Source organism: Rhinoraja longicauda, chromosome 11 (genome assembly GCF_053455715.1).
Source record: "Rhinoraja longicauda isolate Sanriku21f chromosome 11, sRhiLon1.1, whole genome shotgun sequence".
Classification (NCBI taxonomy): domain Eukaryota; kingdom Metazoa; phylum Chordata; class Chondrichthyes; order Rajiformes; family Arhynchobatidae; genus Rhinoraja; species Rhinoraja longicauda.
Genome location: NC_135963.1, coordinates 5,872,655 through 5,895,151, shown reverse-complemented (window position 1 = coordinate 5,895,151; position 22,497 = coordinate 5,872,655). Strand labels below are relative to the sequence as shown.

The 22,497-nt window shown below is 49.7% G+C and overlaps 1 protein-coding gene across 3 annotated transcripts in view; it reads right to left on the bottom strand.

The window, feature by feature from the left end:
• pigk (phosphatidylinositol glycan anchor biosynthesis, class K) overlaps positions 1-8,305 on the bottom strand; it is a 128,731-nt gene extending 120,426 nt beyond the window's left edge. For all 3 annotated transcript variants that reach the window (XM_078408167.1, XM_078408166.1, XM_078408169.1), the window contains exon 1: positions 8,169-8,305. In XM_078408167.1, the coding sequence (XP_078264293.1) occupies positions 8,169-8,282 (114 nt within the window). In that variant the 5' untranslated portion in view covers positions 8,283-8,305. The remainder of the gene's footprint in view (positions 1-8,168) is intronic.
• Between the last annotated feature and the right edge of the window lie 14,192 nt (positions 8,306-22,497).

Here is a 22,497-nt window from a genome sequence, read left to right as displayed (position 1 = left end):
TCATCGATGTGCGAGGGCAACGAAGGCTGTCCCGTCTGGTCCGAAACTACAGAAGGTCTACTGTGGCACAAGTCACAGAAAATTTTAATGGTGGTCACAGGAGGAATGTGTCACAATACACAGTGCATCGCACCCTGCTGCGTATGGGGCTGCACACGGAGGACCAACAGCATGTCAGCTCATAATGTTTTGGCTGATTGGTGTATTCGGTCATTTAATATTGACTGAAGAAATCAGAGGATTTGTGGAGTAGGCAGGAAACTAGATGAGTACTGGACCAGACATGATCTTACTGATTGCTAGTGCAGGCTCAAATGGACACTCGGCCTACTTCTATTCTCTCGGGCAGCACGGTGGCACAGCAGTAGAGTTTGTGACTTACAGCGCCAGAGACACGGGTTCCATCCTGACTATGGGTGCTGTCTGTACAGAGTTGTACATTCTCCCTTGGGTTTTCTCCGGGTGCTCCGGTTTCCTCCCACACTCCAAAGACATACAGGTTTGTGGGGGTTAATTGGCTTCGGTAAAATTGTAAAATGGTGCCTGGTGTGTAGGATAGTGTTAGTGCACATGGTGAATGCTGGTCGACGTGGAATCAGTGGGCCGAAGGGCCTGCTTCCGCGCTGTATCTCTAGTCTAAAGTACTCTTTGAGTGCTTATCAAAGGAATTATGCATCGGTGCATTGGTTTCTCATGTGAATCGAAAGACTTCCACTAGAGCAGAACGGATGGGAAAAACTAACTGCTTAAACTCGCTCTCCTCCATCCATTTGGATCAGGGTCATTGTTACAAAACCTACCTGTACGAGTCACCTTAATCTTGTTAAATGTTTCAGAGTAAGAGACGTGCAACCATAGGATCTGTCTTACGGCTATAAAGTAGGGAAAGCCAAAGCTTTTTAGATTTAGAGAGACAGCGCGGAAACAGGCCCTTCGGCCCACCGAGTCCGCGCCGCCCAGCGATTCCCGCACATTAACACTATCCTACACACACTAGGGACATTTTTTTTTTTACATTTACCCAGTCAATTAACCTACATACCTGTATGTCTTTGGAGTGTGGGAGGAAACCGAAGATCTCGGAGAAAACCACGCAGGTCACGGGGAGAACGTACAAACTCCATACAGACGGCGCCCGTAGTCAGGATCGAATCTGAGTCTCCGGCGCTGCATTCGCTGTAAGGCAGCAACTCTACCGCTGCGCCACCGTGCCGCTTTTGGGAAGAGAATTCCAGGTCCCTATTTATGTCTGCAGGTCAGTCACTGCAACTCACGATGAACTCGTACCGAGCGCTGCCAGCTGCACCACCGCGCCTCATCGAACGTACTCAAGTGCTTCGGAGGTGGGAATTTGCACGGTTGTCAAGGGTTATGGGGAGAAGGCAAGAGAGTGGGGTATAGAGGGCGAGATAGATCAGCCATGATTGAATGGCGGAGTAGACCTGATGGGCTGAATGACCTAAATCTGCTCTTATGACATGAATGACCAGACAAATCAGAACTTCTAAAACGTTGATTTACAACCTCAATAAAGGCGCCATTTTGATCCAACAAAATTTAACTTTAAATAAATGAGGGTCGTCTAGCTAGTCAGCTAAATGAGGGTCAGCTAGTCGTCTGCATGCTTCGCCAGTTCCCAAGGCGTGAGATTCGCAGTTTAATTTCAGGAGGGATTTCAGGATCTCTCTTGTGATCCGCCACCTCATTAATATTGATTAATTCCAGCCAGCTGGACTCTCTCTCCAATAATTATCACAGATCGCTTAAACCTCGTACACAAATCCAATTAGGTCTTTTTTGAAAAATATCTCAGGAACTACGTTCTTTAACAAGTGATTTGTTTTAAAACTTTTCATCACGTCCCAAATACCTGGAGCTCCAACGTCAAAGGATATCTTCAGTCGTGTACTGCAGATGCTGGTTTACATCGTAGACACAAAATGCTGGAGTAACACAGTGGGACAGGCAGCATCTCTGGAGAGAAGGAATGGGTGACGTTTTGGGTCATGTCCCCGGGTCTGGAGAAGGGTCTCGACCCGAAACGTCACCCATTCCTTCCATCCAGATGCTGCCTGTCCCGCTGAGTTACTCCAGCATTTTCTGCCTATCTTCAGTTTCAGCTTTTAGTTTATTGGCACTTGTACTGAGGTACAGTGAAAAGCCTGTGTTACGTGCTAACCAATCTTGGAACTGGTCGGGCTAATGAGAAGGGAACATTGAATGCTGCCTTATATTCTGTGTGTTACGTGTCACCCGGTTCACCCATTTTGTGTCCTCTGCAATCTGGAGAGGTCAAATCAATTCAACAACAGCAGTTTTCTACGTCATCGTAGAATTTTCATGAGGCCTTCTTCAATATTCAACTATCTCCTTTACAATTCATTTATTTCATTTCAAGCGGATTCAATAGACAATAGGTGCAGGAGTAGGCCATTCGGCCCTTCGAGCCAGCACTGCCATTCACTGTGATCAGTGCCCCGTTCCTTTCTTCTCCCATTCAGTCGGCACAGTGGCACAGCTGGTAGAGCTGCTGCCTCACAGCACCAGTCCCGGGTTCTATCCCGACCTCAGGTGCTGTCTGTGTGGAGTTTGTACGGACTGGGCCCTAAACGTCATCTTTTCCTTTTCTCCAGAGATGCTGCCTGACCCGCTGAGTTACTCCAGCATTTTGTGTCTATCTTTGGAGTTTGTACGTTTTCCCTGCGACCGCGTGGGTTTCCTCCGGGTGCTTTGGGTTTCCTCCCATATCCCACATTCCTTTGGGTTTCCTCCCACATCTTCCTCCCAAAGATGTGCAGGTTTGCAGGTTAATTGGCCCTCTGAAGAATTGCCCCAGGCGTGTAGGGAATGGATAAGAAAGTGGGAGAACATGGAACATAGTGTGTGGGTGACCAATGGTCGGAGTGGACTTGGTGGGCTGAAGGGCTTGTCTCCATGCTGTATTGCAAAGCTAAGTTAAATGTGCATGGGTTCTCCAGCAGTAGGTTAATAGCCAGAGGGGATGACATAAAAACCTGGAGTAACTCAGCGGGTCAGGCAGAATGATATTGGTTCATTTTTGGCTAACAAATACATCAGCTGCAAATATCTCCAGGATAGGCACAGCATGGATCAGATACAAAATGAATCTCCCCCCACACCACAGGCACCCAAGCAGGTACAGGTCAGGCCACATTCAAGTTGGGACAGTAAACCGCCGAGCTAAAATGTCTCCAGCTCAGGTTAAATGCAGAGCAAAGCTTCATCTGCAATGTCTTTTCAAACACTCCCTCAACAGCCAGAGATGCTGCCTGTTCCGCCGAGCTACTCCAGCATTTTGTGTCTGTCTTCGGTGTAAACCAGCATCTGCAGTTGCTTCCGATACCGCTAGAAATAGTATTTGTTAGAAACTGAGCAGACAACATGCTGGTAGAAATATATAAATTATGAGGGGGCGCAGGTAGATCAGGTAGACACAACCTTTTTCCCCGCTCGGTGGAAATGTCAAAGATCACAGGGCAAAGCTCCAAGGTGAGAGGGGCAAAGTTTAAAGATGAGTGGGGCAAGTTGATTCTCAACACAGTGGGTGGCGGGTGACTGGAACGTGCCGCCAGGGGGATGGTGGAGGCAGATATGACAGTGGTATTTAAAGAAGCTTTCAGAGAGACAATACAATACAATACAATACAATACAATACAATATATCTTTATTGTCATTGTACAGGGGTACGAGGAGATTGGGAATGCGCCTCCCATACGATGCGATAATTTAATTAGCTAGTCAGTATTAATTTAAACAACCCAATGAAACAAATTGTAACAGTTTTAAAACAGAATAAAGTGCAAGTAGATCTGTGCCGGTTCACTGTGCGATGTGACCATCCGGCTCAGCAGGACCGGTTCATAGGAGCTATGGCCCTGGGGGTGAAGCTGTTCCTGAGTCTGGAGGTGCAGGCGTAGAAGCCCTTGTATCGTCTGCCCGATGGAAGGAGTTCGAACAGACTGTTGCAGGGGTGTGAAGAGTCTTTGTGGATGCTGGTGGTTTTTCTGAGGCATGGTGTGTTGTAGATGCCCTCCAAGGCTGGTAGCTGTGTTCCGATGGTCCTCTGAGCTCTATGGACTACCCGCTGAAGAGCGCCCCTCTCTGCCTCCGTGCAGCTGAGGTACCACACAGGGATGCCATGTGTTAGGATGCTCTCTATGGTGCAGCAGTAGAATGTCGTCAGCAGCTGTTGGGGTAGACCAGACTTCTTCAGTCGTTCTTAGGAAGCCACGACCGCCTCGACGTGCAGCAACAGCGGCAGCGTGTTCGCCCGCCCCGGATCGCGGGGCTTGGGTCGGCCCGCTGCGGACCGTCCGGCGCGGCCTGGAACCACAACAGCCTGACCGCCGGAGAAGACGGCAGGGGAAGGGAAAAGACATTGTGGCCTTCCATCACAGTGAGGAGAGGACTGGAGGAGACTCACTGTGATGGATGTTTCTTTTTTTGTGTGTTTTTGGGGTTGTGTAATTTGCCTATTTTAATGCTTTATTGTGTAATCTGCCTATTTTAGTGCTTTTATTGTTGGACTGTGGATGACTGAATTTCGTCCAAAAAACTTTTTTGAATGACAAATAAAGCTATCTTGAATCTTGAATCTTGAACAGTCGACACATAGATATGCAGGGAAAGGAGGGATCTGGATCGCGTGCAGGGAGACGACATTACTTTATCATGTTTAGCACAGGCGTTGTGAGCCGAAGGACCTGTTCCTGGGCTGTACTGTTCTATATCGTATGCTAAACTGCGTCATCGAATAATCCCAATGCACATGTGCAAAACGTTGTGAACGCGGTCCAGTCCATCACCGGCTCTGACCTCCCCACCATCGGAGGGATTCACCGGAGTCACTGCCTCAAAAAGGCAGCCAGCATCATCAGACCCACACCACCCTGCCCACACACTCATTTCACCACTGCCATCGGAAAGAAGGTATAGGAGCCTGAAAACTGAAAGTTGTTCCAGGCTCAGGAACAGCATCTTCCCGACAACCATCAGGCTATTAAACACTACAACCTCAAATAAGCTCTGAACTACAACAGACTATTACTGCTATTATTGCACGATTATTGTTTGGTTTTTTAGTGTACGTATGTGTGTGTTTATTTATATATATATATATGATCTATATATGTGTATTTGTGTGTGTATATATGAACTTTCCTTCCTCTCTCGTTTATTATATTGTTTACAGTGTACTATGTTTACATATTCTGTTGTGCTACCGCAAGTAAATAATTTCATTGTTCTACCTGGGACGAATGACATTAAAACACTCTTATCTCTCTTGTTAAAACACGTCTATAAATAAAACTCCCCCAAATATTTTCAGAGGCTCAGCATGGGTTAAATGTGTAGGAAGGAACTGCAGATGATGAGTTTACACCAAAGATAGACACCAAATGCTGGAGTAGCTCAGCGAGTCAGGCATCTCTGGAGAACGGGGATAAGTGACATTTCGGGTTGGGACTCTTCTTCAGACTGAGGGGTTCGGGTCGAGACCCTTCTTCAGACTGAGAGTGGTAGTCTAAAGAAGGGTCTCGAGCCAAAACGTCACCTATTCCTTTTTTCCAGAGATGCTGCCTGACCTGCTGAGTTACTCCAACATTTTGTGTCTTTCTTCAGCATGGGTTAATTATAGATATTAAATCTGTCCATAATGATAAGAGCCCTCCTACTCTCTCTTGCAATGAAATGCGAATGATTATGTTCCAATGGAACCTTTCATCAGCACAAGTGTAAATTAGAAAACACAAAACATACATGTCAAATGAAAAAGAAAGTTTTGAAAAATTGCCAGTCGCGGTCTGTGTAATTACGTGCTGCTCCGCACGAAATTTGTCACCTCATTCTGCAGCTGGCTTCTGCACGACACAATCCTTCTCCAAGAGAAAGCAGCATGCACACAGATTGTCCTCGTAGAATCAGAGCACAAAAGACCTCTTAACCTGTCTTGTCTGTGTTGCTTTTACTGTTCTTAATCCCCTGATGAAAATTAACACTGAAGCCACTCCATCACTCCTGCAAACAGTACGTTTCAGATCGCAACAACCCGCTGCGAGAGAAATAAATCACCCGTTTCCCACTGGTACGTTTGCCAATTAACTCGGTGTTCCCTGTGCGGCTGGTGGCAATTTCGTTGAAGGCAGAAGGTTGTAGGTTCAAGTCCCACACCAGAGTCATGAGCAAAGAAAGAAAAACCAAGGCTGAGTTTTCAGTTCATTCCTGCAGGAAGGCAGTGCCATCATGCCAGCGAGACCACCTCAGCCCCCCTCCCCAAAACCAACGCTGAATATTTCATGGCACTAATTTGAGCAGCGAGCTTTCCAGCTGGAGAAGATGTTTTGTTTAATCAACGCCACCAAAGCGTATTTTCGGGTAGAGTTGAAGGAGAGGGGGGGGGTGTCTCAGCAGGAGGGGGGAGTGTAGGTTCCAGTGGGACAGAGAAAAGGTTCGCCGAAGTGGCGGGTCCCAGAGGTATCAGAGGGGGAGGGGATGAATCTGGGGGTGGAGGTGGGGAATCGGGGGAGGGGTGAATGGGGGGGGGGTGTTCAGCTGTAGGGAGAGGGGTGGGGGGAGGGAGGTTGGAGTTGGGTGGGCAGAGAAGTTGGGGTAGGGGGAAAGAGGTTGTGGTTGGGGGGAGAGAGGGGTTGGGGTTGGGAGGGCGAGGAGAAGGTTTGGGTGGACGAGATTGGGTTGGGGTTGGGTAGGGAGGTGCGGGGAGAGGGGAAGGGTTGGTTTGTGGGGGGGGGTCGTGTTGGGGAGGGAGGGAGGGATGCAGAAGAGATTCGGACGGGGTGGAGGGGAGAAGAGGTTGAGGTTGGGAGGGAAGGGAAATTGGGTTGGCGGGGAAGAGGTGGGGGAGAGGTTGGAGGGGAGAAGTTGGGGATAGGTGGGGGGAGAGGTGGGAGGAGGGGAGATTGGAGGGGAGATTGGAGGGGAGATGGGGGGAGAGGGGAGGGGAGAAGTTGGGGAAAAGTTGGGTGGGGAGAAGTTGGGAGAGGTGGGGGGGAGAAGTTGGGAGAGGTGGGGGGGAGAAGTTGGGAGAGGTGGGGGGGGGAGAAGTTGGGAGAGGTGGGGGGGGGAGAAGTTGGGAGAGGTGGGGGGGGGGAGAAGTTGGGAGAGGTGGGGGGAGAAGTTGGGAGAGGTGGGGGGAGAAGTTGGGAGAGGTGGGGGGGGAGAAGTTGGGAGAGGTGGGGGGAGAAGTTGGGAGAGGTGGGGGGAGAAGTTGGGAGAGGTGGGGGGGAGAAGTTGGGAGAGGTGGGGGGGAGAAGTTGGGAGAGGTGGGGGGGGGAGAAGTTGGGAGAGGTGGGGGGGGAGAAGTTGGGAGAGGTGGGGGGGGGAGAAGTTGGGAGAGGTGGGGGGGGAGAAGTTGGGAGAGGTGGGGGGGGAGAAGTTGGGAGAGGTGGGGGGGAGAAGTTGGGAGAGGTGGGGGGGGGAAGTTGGGAGAGGTGGGGGGGAGAAGATGGGAGAGGTGGGGGGAGAAGTTGGGAGAGGTGGGGGGAGAAGTTGGGAGAGGTGGGGGGGAGAAGTTGGGAGAGGTGGGGGGGAGAAGTTGGGAGAGGTGGGGGGGAGAAGTTGGGAGAGTGGGGGGGAGAAGTTGGGAGAGGTGGGGGGGAGAAGTTGGGAGAGGTGGGGGAGAAGTTGGGAGAGGTGGGGGGAGAAGTTGGGAGAGGTGGGGGGGGAGAAGTTGGGAGAGGTGGGGGGGAGAAGTTGGGAGAGGTGGGGGAAGTTGGGAGAGGGGGGGGAAGTTGGGAGAGGGGGAGAAGTTGGGAGAGGTGGGGGGGAGAAGTGGGCGGGGAGAAGTTGGGGGAGACGGGGGAGGAGGGGTGGAGGAAGAGGTTGGGGGGAGAGGTTGGGGTGGGGGGAGAGGTTGGGGTGGGGGGGAGAGGTTGGGGTGGGGGGAGAGGTTGGGGTGGGGGGGAGAGGTTGGGGTGGGGGGAGAGGTTGGGGTGGGGGGGAGAGGTTGGGGTGGGGGGGGAGATCGGAGGAGAGGTCAGGGTGGGGTTGGGGGGGAATCCAGGTGACCCGGGAGGAGTGTCCGCGGGTAAATTAATTCCGGGCTCCCCGTTTCCTGCGGCCTTTTGGCAGCGATCCCAAAGCCGAGCGATTCGCGGACCCTCCCCGGCGCCGGCGCCGCGCTCCCTACCTGCGCTTCCTCCGAGGCAGAGGCGCCGCGGGCGGCCATCGCGGCCACGGCCAGCGCCAGGCTCCACACAGCGAGCGGCGGCCGCCGCCTCCCTCCCGCTCCGGGCGCCGCCATCTTCACCGGAAACTGTCCGCCGCCGCCGAGTCCGGCAGCGCCCGAACCCACCCGCCCCGGGTTCCGGGTTAAGGTCCCCCCACCACCTCCCATCCACACAATGCATCCTTGACAAGGATTGGAATGCAGTAGTTTAAGAGTATAAAATTTAGGAATACTTCATTAGATAATTGGGTGATATCGTATTATGGTGGTGGGTTTGTCTCAATAATTGATTACATTTATTTTTGTTAAAACATCTATATACTAAAGCTCTCGTTTGTTATCTTGTTTGTGACTGAACTTCAGCCAAATCGGTACACGATAGCGCGACACTTCTAGGCCCACCTTACTCACCATTGTCACTTTAGTGATAATGCAAGTAGTTTTATTGAAATCAGTGTTATATTTTTAAAGTTATTCACATTTCAAAGTTTAAAGGGAGGGGACGGGGGGAGTGGGGGGCAAGGGGGGAGTGGGGGGGAAGGGAGAGAGGGGAGGGGGGGGTTGAGGGGAGGGGGGGGAGGACAGGGTGCTGCACCAATGCAGGAGAGGTTTGGACCCAACGGGTCCACTTGGTCTAGTTTCTTTTAAAACAGCGACACGATACACACACAATACAACATGTCACGAGAGAACTTTATTTATCCCAGGAGGGAAATTGGTCCGCCAACAGTCATAAACCACAAACATGGTACATGAAACATGAAATTAAAGTGGCGAGTGGAAGGTCACAGTTTGATAGCCACAGGAAAGAAGGATCTCCTGTGGCGTTCTGTTCTGTGCTGCATCTTGGTGGAGCCAGTCTGTTGCTGAAGGTGCTCCTTGGGTTGACCAGTATGTGTCATGGAGGGGGTGGGCTGTATTGTCCAGGATGCTCCGCAGTTTGAGGAGTATCCTCCCCTCCAAGACCACCTGCCATGAATCCAACTGGAGTAACTCAACGGGACAGGCAGCATTTCTGGAGAGAAGGAATGGGTGACATTTTGGGTCGAGACCCTTCTTCAGACTGAGAGTCAGGGAGAGGGAGATATGGAAGGGTAAGGTGTGAAAACAACAGATCAAAGCAGATGGTGATAAGGAAATGAGGAATGGTTCCTTGTTGGCTGAGGTGAAAGTGGTAAGGAGGCATGCAATCAGTAAAATTAGTAAGATAGGCACAAAATACTGGAGTAACTCAGCGGGACAGGAAGCATCTCTGGAGACAGTTCGGGTCGAGATCCTTCCTCAGACGGTCTGAAGAAGGGTCTCAACCCAAACACGCTTTGGTGTCACTTAGAAGACTCATCATTGGCGGTCACTCGAAGCGAGTATGACTGTCCTCTCTATAGAGGAAGCCTGTGCGTGACTTTGTTTAACGTGGGGAGACTGGTGCACAGACAGCCACCACACGGTCCTTGATAGATCTGGGTCAGGATCCAGTGGCGTGGAGTCCAAGACAACCGGGGACCCTTTTCTGCCGCAGCCTTCATCCGCCTTCCCAGCCGTTGTGACGCTCCTCTAAAGTCAGCCGTCATCCTCTGCCTGTTCCACCGTTGAGGTCTTGGTTGGATTGCTCTTTGTCAGGGACCTCCTGCCCCCTAGACCTTACCGCCATGGGTGACCCTACCATGAGCGTAGCTCCAGACGGCATCGCTCTCAGGATCTCAGGACTGCAGAAACTTCTCCACCGCGACAAGGTGACAATCCACGGAGGAGACTTAGAAGACTGCACATGTTTGAAACCTAGAAAATACAGAATCAGCTGTGTACTCTTTACAAACTCTTGCATGAAAACATTGCAGGAGAGAAAATGACAGTGAATGGAGATTGAATGAATGGAAGGTAAGATGTGTGGGAAGGAACTGCAGATGCTGGTTTCCACCAAATATAGAGATAAGATGTTGGAGTAACTCAGCGGGTCAGGCAGCATCTCTGGAGAGAAGGAATGGGTGACATTTCGAGTCAAGACCCTTCTACAGAACGTCTGAGGTAGGGTCTCGACCCAAACCATCTCCAGAGATGCTGCCTGTCCTGCTGAGTTATTCCACCATATTGTGACTATCCTTTGTGTAAACCAGCATCTGCAGTTCCTTACTACACAGTAAAACCAGTAAACTCGGGCAGCTTACAAGCCAGCGGTACGAATATTGTTTTCTCTAACTTCAAGTAACCCTTGCTTTCCCTCTCTCTGACCCTCCCCCGCCCTAGTTCTTCAACTAGTTTCATTGTCCCCCTGATTAATTTTATTGTTTGTATGGCTTCTTGTCACCTTCCCCTCAGCCAACAATGATCCACTCCACATTTCGTTAATCATCGTCTGCTTTGATCTGTCGTTTTCACACCTTGACCTTCCGTAACTCTCGTCTCCCTCTCCCCTGACTCTCAGTCTGAAGAAGGGTCTTGAACAGAAACGTCACCCATTCCTTCTCTCCAGAGATGCTGCCTGTCCTGCTGAATTACTCCAGCATTTTACTGTCTATTAGCTATGTGTGTTTGAGTCCCTCCCCCCAACCGTACTAGTTTGGGGGTGGATATTGCATTTACACTAGTGGAATTACTCCAGCAGATCCTTCCTACACATTTTACCTTCCATTCTTACAATCTCCATTCCCAGACATTTTCTCTCCTGCAAAGTTTATATTGCAACAGTTTGTAAAGACTACACAGTTGATTCTGTATTTTTGGGTTTCAATCATGTGCAGTCTTTTAGCATCCAAAGTAATAGTGTTCCCAAATTAGGTACAATAATTTTACGAGGATGTTGCCAGGACTAGATGCTCTGAGCTATAGGGAGAGGTTGAGTAGGCTGGACCTCCATTCCTTGGAGCACAGGAGGCTGAGGGGTGACATTGTAGAGGTGTAGTAAATCATGAAAGGAATAAGATAGGCATAAAAAGCTGGAGTAATTCAGCGGGACAGGCAGCATCTCTGGAGAGAAGGAATGGGTGACGTTTTGGATCGAGACCCTTCTTCAGACAAATGTCACCCATTCCTTCTCTCCAGAGATGCTGCCTGTCTCACCGAGTAACTCCAGCATTTTGGGTCTATCTTCGATTTAAACCAGCATCTGCAGTTCCTTCATACACATGAGAGGAATATTAGACAGGTACATGGATAGGACGGGTTTGGAGGGATATGGGCCCAACGCGGGCAGGTGGGATGTGTAGCTGGGACATGTTGGCCGGTGTGGGCAAGTTGGGCCCAAGAGCATGTTTCCATGCTGTATCACTCTATTGCTCTATGACTCTATAAGAAAAAGCCCCCATGGTATGAATAAATCATGAATTCTTATTCCTATCAAAAAATCTGCAATGTAGAAAGAAAGAACTGCAGATGCTGGTTTATATCAAAGATAGACACAAAAGGCTGGAGTAACTCAGCGGGTCAGGCGGGTTTGGAGAAATAGGATGGGAGACATTTTGGGTCGGGACAACTTCTTCAGACTGGAATGGTCAACCTGCAATGTTTTATGCATTTGATTATCCACCCTCTTACTAGTGTAAGTGCAAAATCCACCCCATTACTAGTGTACATGCAATATCCGCCCCCTTACTAGTGTAAATACAATATCCACCCCCTTACTAGTGTAAATACAATATCCACCCCCTTACTAGTGTAAATACAATATGCACCCCCTTACTAGTGTTGCAATATCCACCCCCTTACTAATGTTGCAATATCCACCCCTTACTAGAGTAAGTGCAATATCCACCCCCTTACTAGTGCAAGTGCAATATCCACCCCTTACTAGTGTTGCAATATCCACCCCCTTACTAGTGTAAGTGCAATATCCACCCCTTACTAGTGTTGCAATATCCACCCCCTTACTAGTGTACGTGCAATATCACCCCCTTACTAGTGTATGCAATATCCACCCCTTACTAGTGTACATGCAATATCCACCCCCTTACTAGTGTATGCAATATCCATCCCTTACTAGTGTAAGTGCAATATCCACCCCCTTACTAGTGTGTGCAATATCCATCCCCTTACTATTGTGTGCAATATCCACCCCCTTACTAGTGTACGTACAATATCCACCCCCTTACTAGTGTATGCAATATCCACCCCTTACTAGTGTACATGCAATATCCATCCCCTTACTAGTGTGTGCAATATCCACCCCTTACTAGTGTAAGTGCAATATCCACCCCCTTACTAGTGTACGTGCAATATCTACTAGTGTAAGTGCAATATCCACCCCTTACTAGTGTAAATGCAATATCCACCCCCTTACTAGTGTGTGCAATATCCACCCTCTTACTAGTGTAAGTGCAATATCCACCCCCTTACTAGTGTACGTGCAATATCCACTAGTGTAAGTGCAATATCCACCCCTTACTAGTGTACATGCAATATCCATCCCCTTACTAGTGTGTGCAATATCCACCCCTTACTAGTGTAAGTGCAATATCCACCCCCTTACTAGTGTACGTGCAATATCCACTAGTGTAAGTGCAATATCCACCCCTTACTAGTGTAAATGCAATATCCACCCCCTTACTAGTGTGTGCAATATCCACCCTCTTACTAGTGTAAGTGCAATATCCACCCCCTTACTAGTGTACGTGCAATATCCACTAGTGTAAGTGCAATATCCACCCCTTACTAGTGTAAGTGCAATATCCACCCCTTACTAGTGTAAATGCAATATCCACCCCCTTACTAGTGTAAGTGCAATATCTACCAGAAGGTCCTTCTGCAGTTGTACAGGGCCCTAGTGAGACCGCACCTGGATTACTGTGTGCAGTTTTGGTCTCCAAATTTGAGGAAGGATATTCTTGCTATTGAGGTTTACTCGGTTAATTCCCAGAATGGCGGGACTGTCATATGTTGAAAGACTCGGCTTGTATACACTGGAATTTAGAAGGATGAAAGGGGATCTTATCGAAACATATAAGATTATTAAGGGGTTGGACACGTTAGAGGCAGGAAACATGTTCCCAATAGACAATAGACAATAGGTGCAGGAGTAGGCCATTCAGCCCTTCGAGCCAGCACCGCCAGTCAATGCGATCATGGCTGATCGCAATGTTGGGGGAGTCCAGAACAAGGGGCCACAGTTTAAGAATAAGGGGTTGGCCATTTAGAACGAAGATGAGGAAAAACTTTTTCAGTCAGAGAGTTGTGAATCTGTGGAATTCTCTGCCTCAGAAGGCAGTGGAGGCCAATTCTCTGAATGCATTCAAGAGAGAGCTAGATAGAGCTCTTAAGGATAGCGGAGTCAGGGGGTATGGGGAGAAGGCAGGAACGGGGCACTGATTGAGAATGATCAGCCATGATCACATTGTATGGCGGTGCTGGCTCGAAGGGCCGAATGGCCTACTCCTGCACCTATTGTCTATTGTCTATTGTCTATTGAGTTACTCCAACATCTTATCTCTTTCTTAGATAGACAGACAGATAGTCTGAAGACGAGTCTCAACCTGAAACGTCGCCCATTCCTTCTCTCCAGAGATGCTGCCTGTCCTGCTGAGTTACTCCAGCATTTTGTATCCACCTTAGATAGATAGGTGGATGGATACTCTATTATATTGGTTCTGCAGCATAATCCATTACGCAGATGCTGATTTATACCGCAGATGGGCACAAAGTGCTGGAGTAACTCAGTGGGTCAGGCAGCATCTCTGAGGAGATGCATCAAGAGGAATAGGTGACGTTTCGGGCCGCTGCCTGACCCGCTGAGTTACTCTGGCACTTGTGTGTCTCTTCTCTGTTACGAACGTGTCTGGTTTGTGCATTGCAAAAAAACAAAATAAAAGCATTGCAACTCAGAAGAACAGGAGATTTCCCAGTGGAGCGGACAAAATGTGTCGGAAGGTTTTGATGGCAAGAGAGATGAATTTAAAAGAGCATTAGATAGAGCTCTAGGGGCTAGCGGAATCAAGGGACATGGGGAGAAGGCAGGCACGGGTCACTGATTGTGGATGATCAGCCATGATCACAATGAATGGCGGTGCTGGCTCGAAGGGCCGAAGGGCCGAATGGCCTCCTCCTGCACCTGTCTATGTTCTATGTGTAGGTCAGAGGGATATCAGTTTTAGTTTTATTGTCACATGTACCGAGGTACAGTGAAAAGCTTTTTTTGCGTGCTAACCAGTCTTTGCAAGCCCAAAGAGCCCTTATATGGGGTTTAGACCTGAAGCTTTGAACATATCTCTGTCCCTATAGATGGCTGCTAAGTTCCCCCACAAAAAAATACACAAAGTGTTGGAGTAACTCAGCGGGTAATTCAGGCAACAGCCCTGGAGAACAAGGATAGGTGACGTTTCGGGTCAGGAGTAACTCCAGGTCAGGAAGCATCAATGTTGAAACAAAGGAAACAGGTGACTGTTGGCTGTGGGCTGGGGAGAACGAGAAGCATGGGGCACTGGTTTTGTCTTTTTGCACTAATATTATTTGTTTGTTTTTATGTGTGTGTGTGTATATATATAAGGGATAGGAGTAGAATTCGGCCATTCGGCCCATCAAGTCAAATCATTGCTGATCTATCTCTCCCTCCTTACCCCATTCTCCTGCCTTCTCCCCATAACCCCCAACACCCGTACTAATCATGAATCTATCTATCTCTGCCTTAACAATATCCACTGACGGCATCCACAGCCGTCTGTGGCAATGAATTCCACAGTCACCACCCTCTGACTATATGTGTGTATCCATCTATCCATCTATCCGTCTGTCCGTCTGTCCATCTGTTCGTCTGTCTGTCTATTCCGTCAGATGGGCCAAACCTCCCATGTCCAAACAGGGGGAGAGGGAGAATTCATCTCTCTAATTTGCTCTAATATCACTCCCACAACCAACATCATTACTGGGCCACACTCTGAAATGCCCCTCCTCTCTTCCAGCTTTCCTTCCCCCCCCCCCCCCCCCCCCACCCCCATACAACCAGACTGAAGAAGGGTCCCGACCTGAAACGTCACCGATCCATGTTCTCCAGAGATGCTGCCTGACCTCGCTGAGTTACTCCAGCACTGTGTGTCTATTTCCATGACCAGATTGTTCGTCAGACTTGCGGTGTGCAGATTAGCCACAATATTTCACTACATTAAAACTAAGGCCGAGTTTGTTTAAAAGCACAGTCGTGGCAGTAACAAGCTTTCAATACACTGTGACCTTACAAAATCCTTGCATCAATTTATTTTTCATTTTTCTGAAGAATGAGAGATCTTTAATATTCACTGCAGGTGCCTAATTATAACTGAGCAGAGTATTAAGCTGCAATATCCAGCTTGACCCTCGGTGTGTTTGCTGTGTTTCTGGATATCCTTCAAATTGTCATCACCCCCTGGCATTTACTGCAAAACGCTGTCAGTTCCCAGATTGAATAATTTCATGTTCCTTAGTTTCCCAGCAGGGACTACCGCAACGTTTAAGAAACATTTGGACACGTGCATGGTTAGGACAGGTTTAGAGGGATATGGGCCAAACGCAGCCAAGTGGGGCTGGTGTAGATGGGGCATGTTGGTCGGCGTGGGCAAGTTGGGCTGAAGGGCCGGTTACCATGCTTTATGATCGACTCTAAGACTATATATCCTGCTAGGCATCCCTTTCTGTTCATTACGCAGACTTATGGTAAGATTATTACCTCAATGGTGTCAGATTATTATCTCAATGGTGTTAGGTTAGGTAAGGGGGAGGTGCAGCGAGATCTGGGTGTCCTTGTACACCAGTCACTGAAAGTTGCCGTGCAGGTACAGCAGGCAGTGAAGAAAGCTATGGACTTCATAATGAGAGGATTTCAGTATAGGAGTAAAGAGGTTCTTCTGCAGTTGTACAGGGCCCTGGTAAGACCACATCTGGAGTATTGTGTACAGTTTTGGTCTCTTAATTTGAGGAAGGACATCCTTGTAATTGAGGCAGTGCAGCGTAGGTTCACGAGATTGATCCCTGGGATGGTGGGACTGTCATGTGAGGAAAGATTGAAAAGACTAGGCTTGTATTCACTGGAATTTAGAAGGATGAGAGGGGATCTTATAAAAACATATAAAATTATAAAAGGACTGGACTAGCTAGATGCAGGAAAAATGTTCCCAATGTTGGGCGAGTCCAGAACCAGGAGCCACAGTCTTAGAATAAAGGGGAGGCCATTTAAAACTGAGGTGAGAAGGAACTTTTTCACCCAGAGAGTTGTGAATTTGTGGAATTCTCTGCCACAGAGGGCAGTGGAGGCCAAATCACTGGATGGATTGAAGAGAGAGTTAGATAGAGCACTAGGGGCTAGTGGAATCAAGGGACATGGAGAGAAGGCAGGCACGGGTTATTGATTGTGGATGGTCAGCCTCCTCCTGCACCTATTTTCTATGTTTCTATGTTTCTATTGAAGAAGTGTCCCGACCCGAAATGTCATCACTCCATATGCTCCAGGGAGGTTGCCTGACCCGCTGAGTTACTCCAGCATTTTGTGCCATTTTGTTTCTTTCTTTCCCAGTTCCGACGAAGGGTCTGAGACCTGTGGTGTTAAATCTATTTCCCCTTTCAGTGCGGCACGGTGGCGCAGCGGTAGAATTGCTGCCTTACAGCGCTCACAGCGCCAGAGACCCGGGTTCCATCCCGACTCGATGGAGTTTGTACGTTCTCCCCGTGACCTGCGTGGGTTTTCTCCGAGATCTTCGGTTTCCTCCCACACTCCAAAGACGTGCAGTTTGTAGGTTAATTGGCTTGGTAAATGTAAAACTTTCCCTAGTGTGTTTAGGATAGTATTAATGTGCGGGGATCGTTGGTCGACGCGGACTCGGTGGGCCGAAGGGCCTGTTTCCGCGCTGTATCACTAAACTAAATTCAACTAAACTTTCTACAGATGCTGCCTGACCTTAGCCTTGCTTAGACAATAGACAATAGGTGCAGGAATAGGCCATTCGGCCCTTCGAGCCAGCTTAGCTTACAGATACAGCGCAGAAACAGGGCCTTTGACCCAGCGGGTCCGCACCGACCAGCGATCCCCGCACACTAACTCTGTCCTCCACACACCAGGGACAATTGACATTGATACCAAGCCAATTAACCTACAAACCTGCACGTCTTTGGGATGTAGGAGGAAACCGGAGAAACCCCACACAGGTCACAGCGACGAGCATAGAAAACTCTGTTCAGACAGCACCGGTAGTCAGGAAGGAACCCGGGTCTCTGGCGCTGTGAGGCAGCAACTCTACCGCTGCGCCACCGGGCCGCCCTGCTGAGTGTTTTCCGACCATTTAATTCAGGAGTGTCTTCCGGTTGCTTCCAAACAGAGTCTGCTCACGGGGCTGATGTACCACCGGCCCGATGACCCCGTCGACTACTTGGAAAGTTGTTTGAAGAAGGCGAGGGAGCTGGGAGGACCGGAGTGGGTGCGATGGGACACTTTCGTTACCCAGGAGAAGAGGACCTTGCCCCCTCTCAACGGTTGCCAGACAGGGAGAGCGGTCTTCAGGAACGGTAAATTCATCGGTGACCCTCGGACTATCTTTAGTTTAGTTTAGCGATACAGCGCGGAAACAGGCCCTTTGGCCCACCGGGTCCGCGCCGACCAGCGATCCTCCGCACACTAACACTATCCTACACACACTAGGGACACCAGGGGGTATGGGGAGAAGGCAGGAACGGGGTACTGATTGAGAATGATCAGCCATGATCACAATGAATGCGGTGCTGGCTCGCAGGGCCGAATGGCCTCCTCCTGCACCTATTGTCTATTGTCTATTGTCTCATTTTTACATTTACCAAGCCAATTAACTTACAAACCTGTACATCTTTGGAGTGTGGGAGGAAACCGAAGATCTCGGAGAAATCCCCTCGCATGTCACGGGGGAGAACGTACAAACTCCGTACAGACAGCACCCGTAGTCGGGATCGAACCTGGGTGTCCAGTGCTGCACTCGCTGTAAGGCAGCGACTCTACTCGCTGCGCCACCGTGGCCGCCCGATCTTTGATCGAACTTTGCCGGCTTTACCTTGCACTAAACGTTATCCCCTTATGGTGTATCTGTACACTGTGAATGGCTCGGTCAATGTTATCATGTGGTGTCTTTCTGCTGACTGGACAGCACTCCACAAAAGCTTTTCACTGTACCTCGGTACACGCGACAATGAATGAAACTGAGTGGTAATGAGTAAACCAACTGGTTTCAAACTCGCTCTCACAGTGTGAAACCGTCCAAATGTCACAAAGAGCGGTGTTTTCAGGAGCAGATCATTGTCTGAGTTCAGAAATACAAATGGAGTCTTGTTTATTTATTTTAGTTTTTTCTATTATTTCTCGGCCTCTCCAGCATTTTGCTTTGATATTGCATACAGTTCTTTTAGTTTGGAGATACAGCGCGGAAACAGGCCCCTTCGTCCCACCAGGTCCGCGCTGACCAGCGGTCCCCGCACATTAACACTATCCTACACACACTAGGGGCAGTTTTACATTCGTACCAACCCAATTAACCTAAAATCCTGTACGTCTTTGGAGTGTGGGATGAAACCCAGGATCTCGGAGAACACCCCACGCAGGTCACGGGGAGAAGGTGCAAACTCCGTACAGACGGGCGCGCGTGGTCAGGATGGAACCCGGGTCTCCGGCGCTGTGAGGCAGCGACTCTACCGCTGCGCCACCGTGCCGCCCGTATTGTGGGTTGACGGCGAGCAGTTTTAGCGAAGCTGTTGACCATCTGCGGTGCACAGGAGAGTTCTTGCTCACACCGCCCTCTCTCCCGCTCTGCCCTAGTTCTGCCGGACAGTCCCGGTTTTGCCCTTCGCCGCTACGACTGCCTGCCGCCCATCCACCAGTTCTCCATCGAGAGCGACACCGACCTCACCGAGACGGCTGAGCTGATCGAGGAGTACACGGTGTTTGACCCGATGAAAGCTCGACCCTGGATTATTCTGCTCATCGGTAAGAGTGCGTGGTGGGGGGTGAGGGGGAGGACCACAGTCTAAGGTCCTTCAGCTGCTGGACATTAGTTATTTCGTTTAGAGATACAGCACGGAAACAGGCCCTTCAGCCCATCGAGTCCGTGCCGACCAGCGATTCCCGCACATTAACACTGGGGACAATTTTTACATTTACACCAAGCAGAGCCCTCTCCCGCCTGGCGCCGTGACTCGCGGATGGTCAGCTTGGCCAGGCCTCCGCTGCTGGACATTGGGTGGGTGGGGTGGGGGGGTGGGCAGGGTGTGCTAGATCCCCCCAATCCCAAACAAGGGAGGCAAAGGGTATAATGATCGTTCTGTGAACACCACCAAATACAACGCTCATGAGAACGTCAGACAGATTTTTGATGCTGAGCAAAGTTTCATATCATATCATATATATACAGCCGGAAACAGGCCTTTTTGGCCCACCAAGTCCGTGCCGCCCAGCGATCCCCGTACACTAACACTATCCTACACCCACTAGGGACAATTTTTACATTTACCCAGCCAATTAACCTACATACCTGTACGTCTTTGGAGTGTGGGAGGAAACCGAAGATCTCGGAGAAAACCCACGCAGGTCACGGGGAGAACGTACAAACTCCTTACAGTGCAGCACCCGTAGTCAGGATCGAACCTGAGTCTCCGGCGCTGCATTCGCTGTAAAGCAGCAACTCTACCGCTGCGCTACCGTGCCGCCCGTTTATTTCAGATTTTCTTTCAATGTAAATGGATTTCCACTGGCTGGATAGCACACGACAATAATACCTTTCACTGCACGTGACACTAAAATAAACTAACGGCAAGGTGGCGCTGTGGCAGAGTTCAGCGCCAGAGACCCCGGTTCGATCCAGACTCCGGGTGCTGTCTGTACGGAGTATGTACGTTCTCCCCGTGACCTGCACGGGTTTTCTCCGGGTGCTCCGTTTTCCTCCCACACTCCAAAAAAAGTACAGGTTTGTTGGCTAATTGATTTGGTGAAATTGTAAATTGTCCCTAGTGTGTGTAGGACACTGTAGGCCCGGACACTGTAGGCCCGGACACTGTAGGCCCGGACACTGTAGGCCCGGGGGGCGCTGTAGGCCCGGACACTGCTTTATGTCCTGACAGTGTAGGTCCTGACACGGTAGGCCTAATCAAAAATTTGTCCATCTCTGCCTTAAGAATATCCACTGACTTGGCCTCCACAGCCCTCTGTGGCGATGAGTTCCACAGATTAACTACCCTCTGGGTAAAGAAATTCCTCCTCACCTCCTTTCTAAAAGAGCATCCTTTTGCATGGCAATGTTGCCAGTACTGGGGGGCCTGAGCTATAGGGAGAGGTCGAGCAGGCTAAGACTTGGAGCACCAAGCCTCGGTGTGGGCAAGTAAGGCCGAAGGGCCTGTTTTTATGCTGTATGGTTCTATGGCTGACTCTACGACCCAATGCCATGGGTGTTGCGCACTGCTTCAAGCAACCGGTTTGACTTCCACCTTGCTCCCTCTCTGGCCAACACACACCCCCCCTCCCCCTCGCCTCTCAGCCCAACAGAATGCACAAACGTCTGGTAGATCGCAATCTCTTCATGGCTTTTGTGCCGTGAGAAATAATTGCTGCCGTTTGTCCTTATTGCACGGCAAGGCCTGGATAGAGTGGATGTGGAGATAGAGTGGACATTTCCACTCATGGGAGAGTCTAGGACCAGGGGGCGTAGCATCAGAATAAAAGGACGTACCTGTAGAAAGATGAGAATGAATTTCATCGGTCAGCGTGTGGTGAATCTGTGGAAATCTTGGGGGCCAAGTCAAACTCCGCTGCCCGTCTACTCACCCACACCCCGATCCGTGACCATATCACCCCCGTCCTTTATAAACTCCACTGGCTCCCCATCCCCCAGAGAATCCAGTACAAAATCCTCCTCATAACCTACAAAGCCCTCCATAACCTGGCCCCATCCTACCTGACCGACCTCCTCCACAGGCACACTCCCACCTGCACCCTCCGCTCTGCTGCTGCAAATCTCCTATCCCCCCACATCCGGACCAAACTCAGATCCTGGGGGGACAGGGCTTTCTCCATCGCTGCTCCCACCCTATGGAACTCACTACCCCAAACCGTTAGAGACTCCTCCACACTCACCACATTCAAAACATCACTGAAGTCTCACCTGTTCAGTACTGCCTTCAACCACTGAAGGTCACCTCACCTTCTGTCTCCTTTCTCTGTTCATTTATTTATTTACTTATTTATCTATTTATTCATTTCCCTATGTTCTCTAAATCTCTGTAAAGCGTCTTTGAGTATATGAAAAGCGCTATATAAATAAAATACATTATTATTATTATTATTATTAATGACCGATTTTTAAGGCAGGGATAGACTGATTCTTGATTAGTGCGGGTGTCAGGGGTTACGGGGAGATGGCAGGGGGATGGGGTGTGGAGGGAGAGATAGGTCAGCCATGATTGAATGGCGGAGGAGACTTGATGGGCCGAATGGCCCGATTCTGTTGCTAGAACCTCTGAACATGTGTCAAACCTGCCTTCCTCCACACCAAAGTTCAACGCTGCCATCCTATAACTATCCACAGCGTTTCCTGCACTTGATTTCACTGTGAATCTCAGACCGCAGGGCACTGCCCCACAACTTGCATGAATGTCCGCCCAGACCTGTGTCTCACCAAAGTGACTTTGATAAGATTTCTCCGTTTAACTTTGTCTTTCAACAGAGAAACGAAGAGCCCACAGCACTGACCGACTGCAAAACCAGAGGTTGGTACAGAAGCTCCAGATTTTTAGGTGGAGACAAAATGCTGGAGTAACTCAGCGGGTCAGGCAGCATCTCTGGAGAGAAGGAATGGGTGACGTTTCGGGTCGAGACCCCGCTTCGATCATCGTTGCTGGTTTTGGTTTGACCTTTAGCATACCTTTCATTCATTCATTTGTTCTCCGGTCCTCTCCATATCTCTAGTCTCCCCCTCCTCTGACTCTCAGTCTGAAGAAGGGTCTCGACCCCAAACGTCACCCATTCCTCTTCTCCAGAGGTGCTGCCTGACCTGCTGAGTTACTCCAGCGTTCTGTGTCTATTTTCCAGGGAGAAAAAAGGTGTCAGAAAAGGAGAACAGAGGAGTGAAAGTAAAGTCAGAGTGAAGGCTATATTGTGGAAGGGGACGGGAGGGGGGGGGGGGGGGACTGGGGGGAGAAAGTTTAGTTTAGTATATTATCAGGTGTATCGAGGTACAGTGAAAAGCTTTCTTGTCGCCTGCTGACGCAGTAACGTGACAACGCTGTTTGGGAACACGGCCGTCCTCTAAACAAGGTCTTTACTTCTCTTGCAGAAGACCTGAAGGCCAGGCCGATCATCTTCGTCATCGGTAAGCGGTGTACAGGGCAGGGC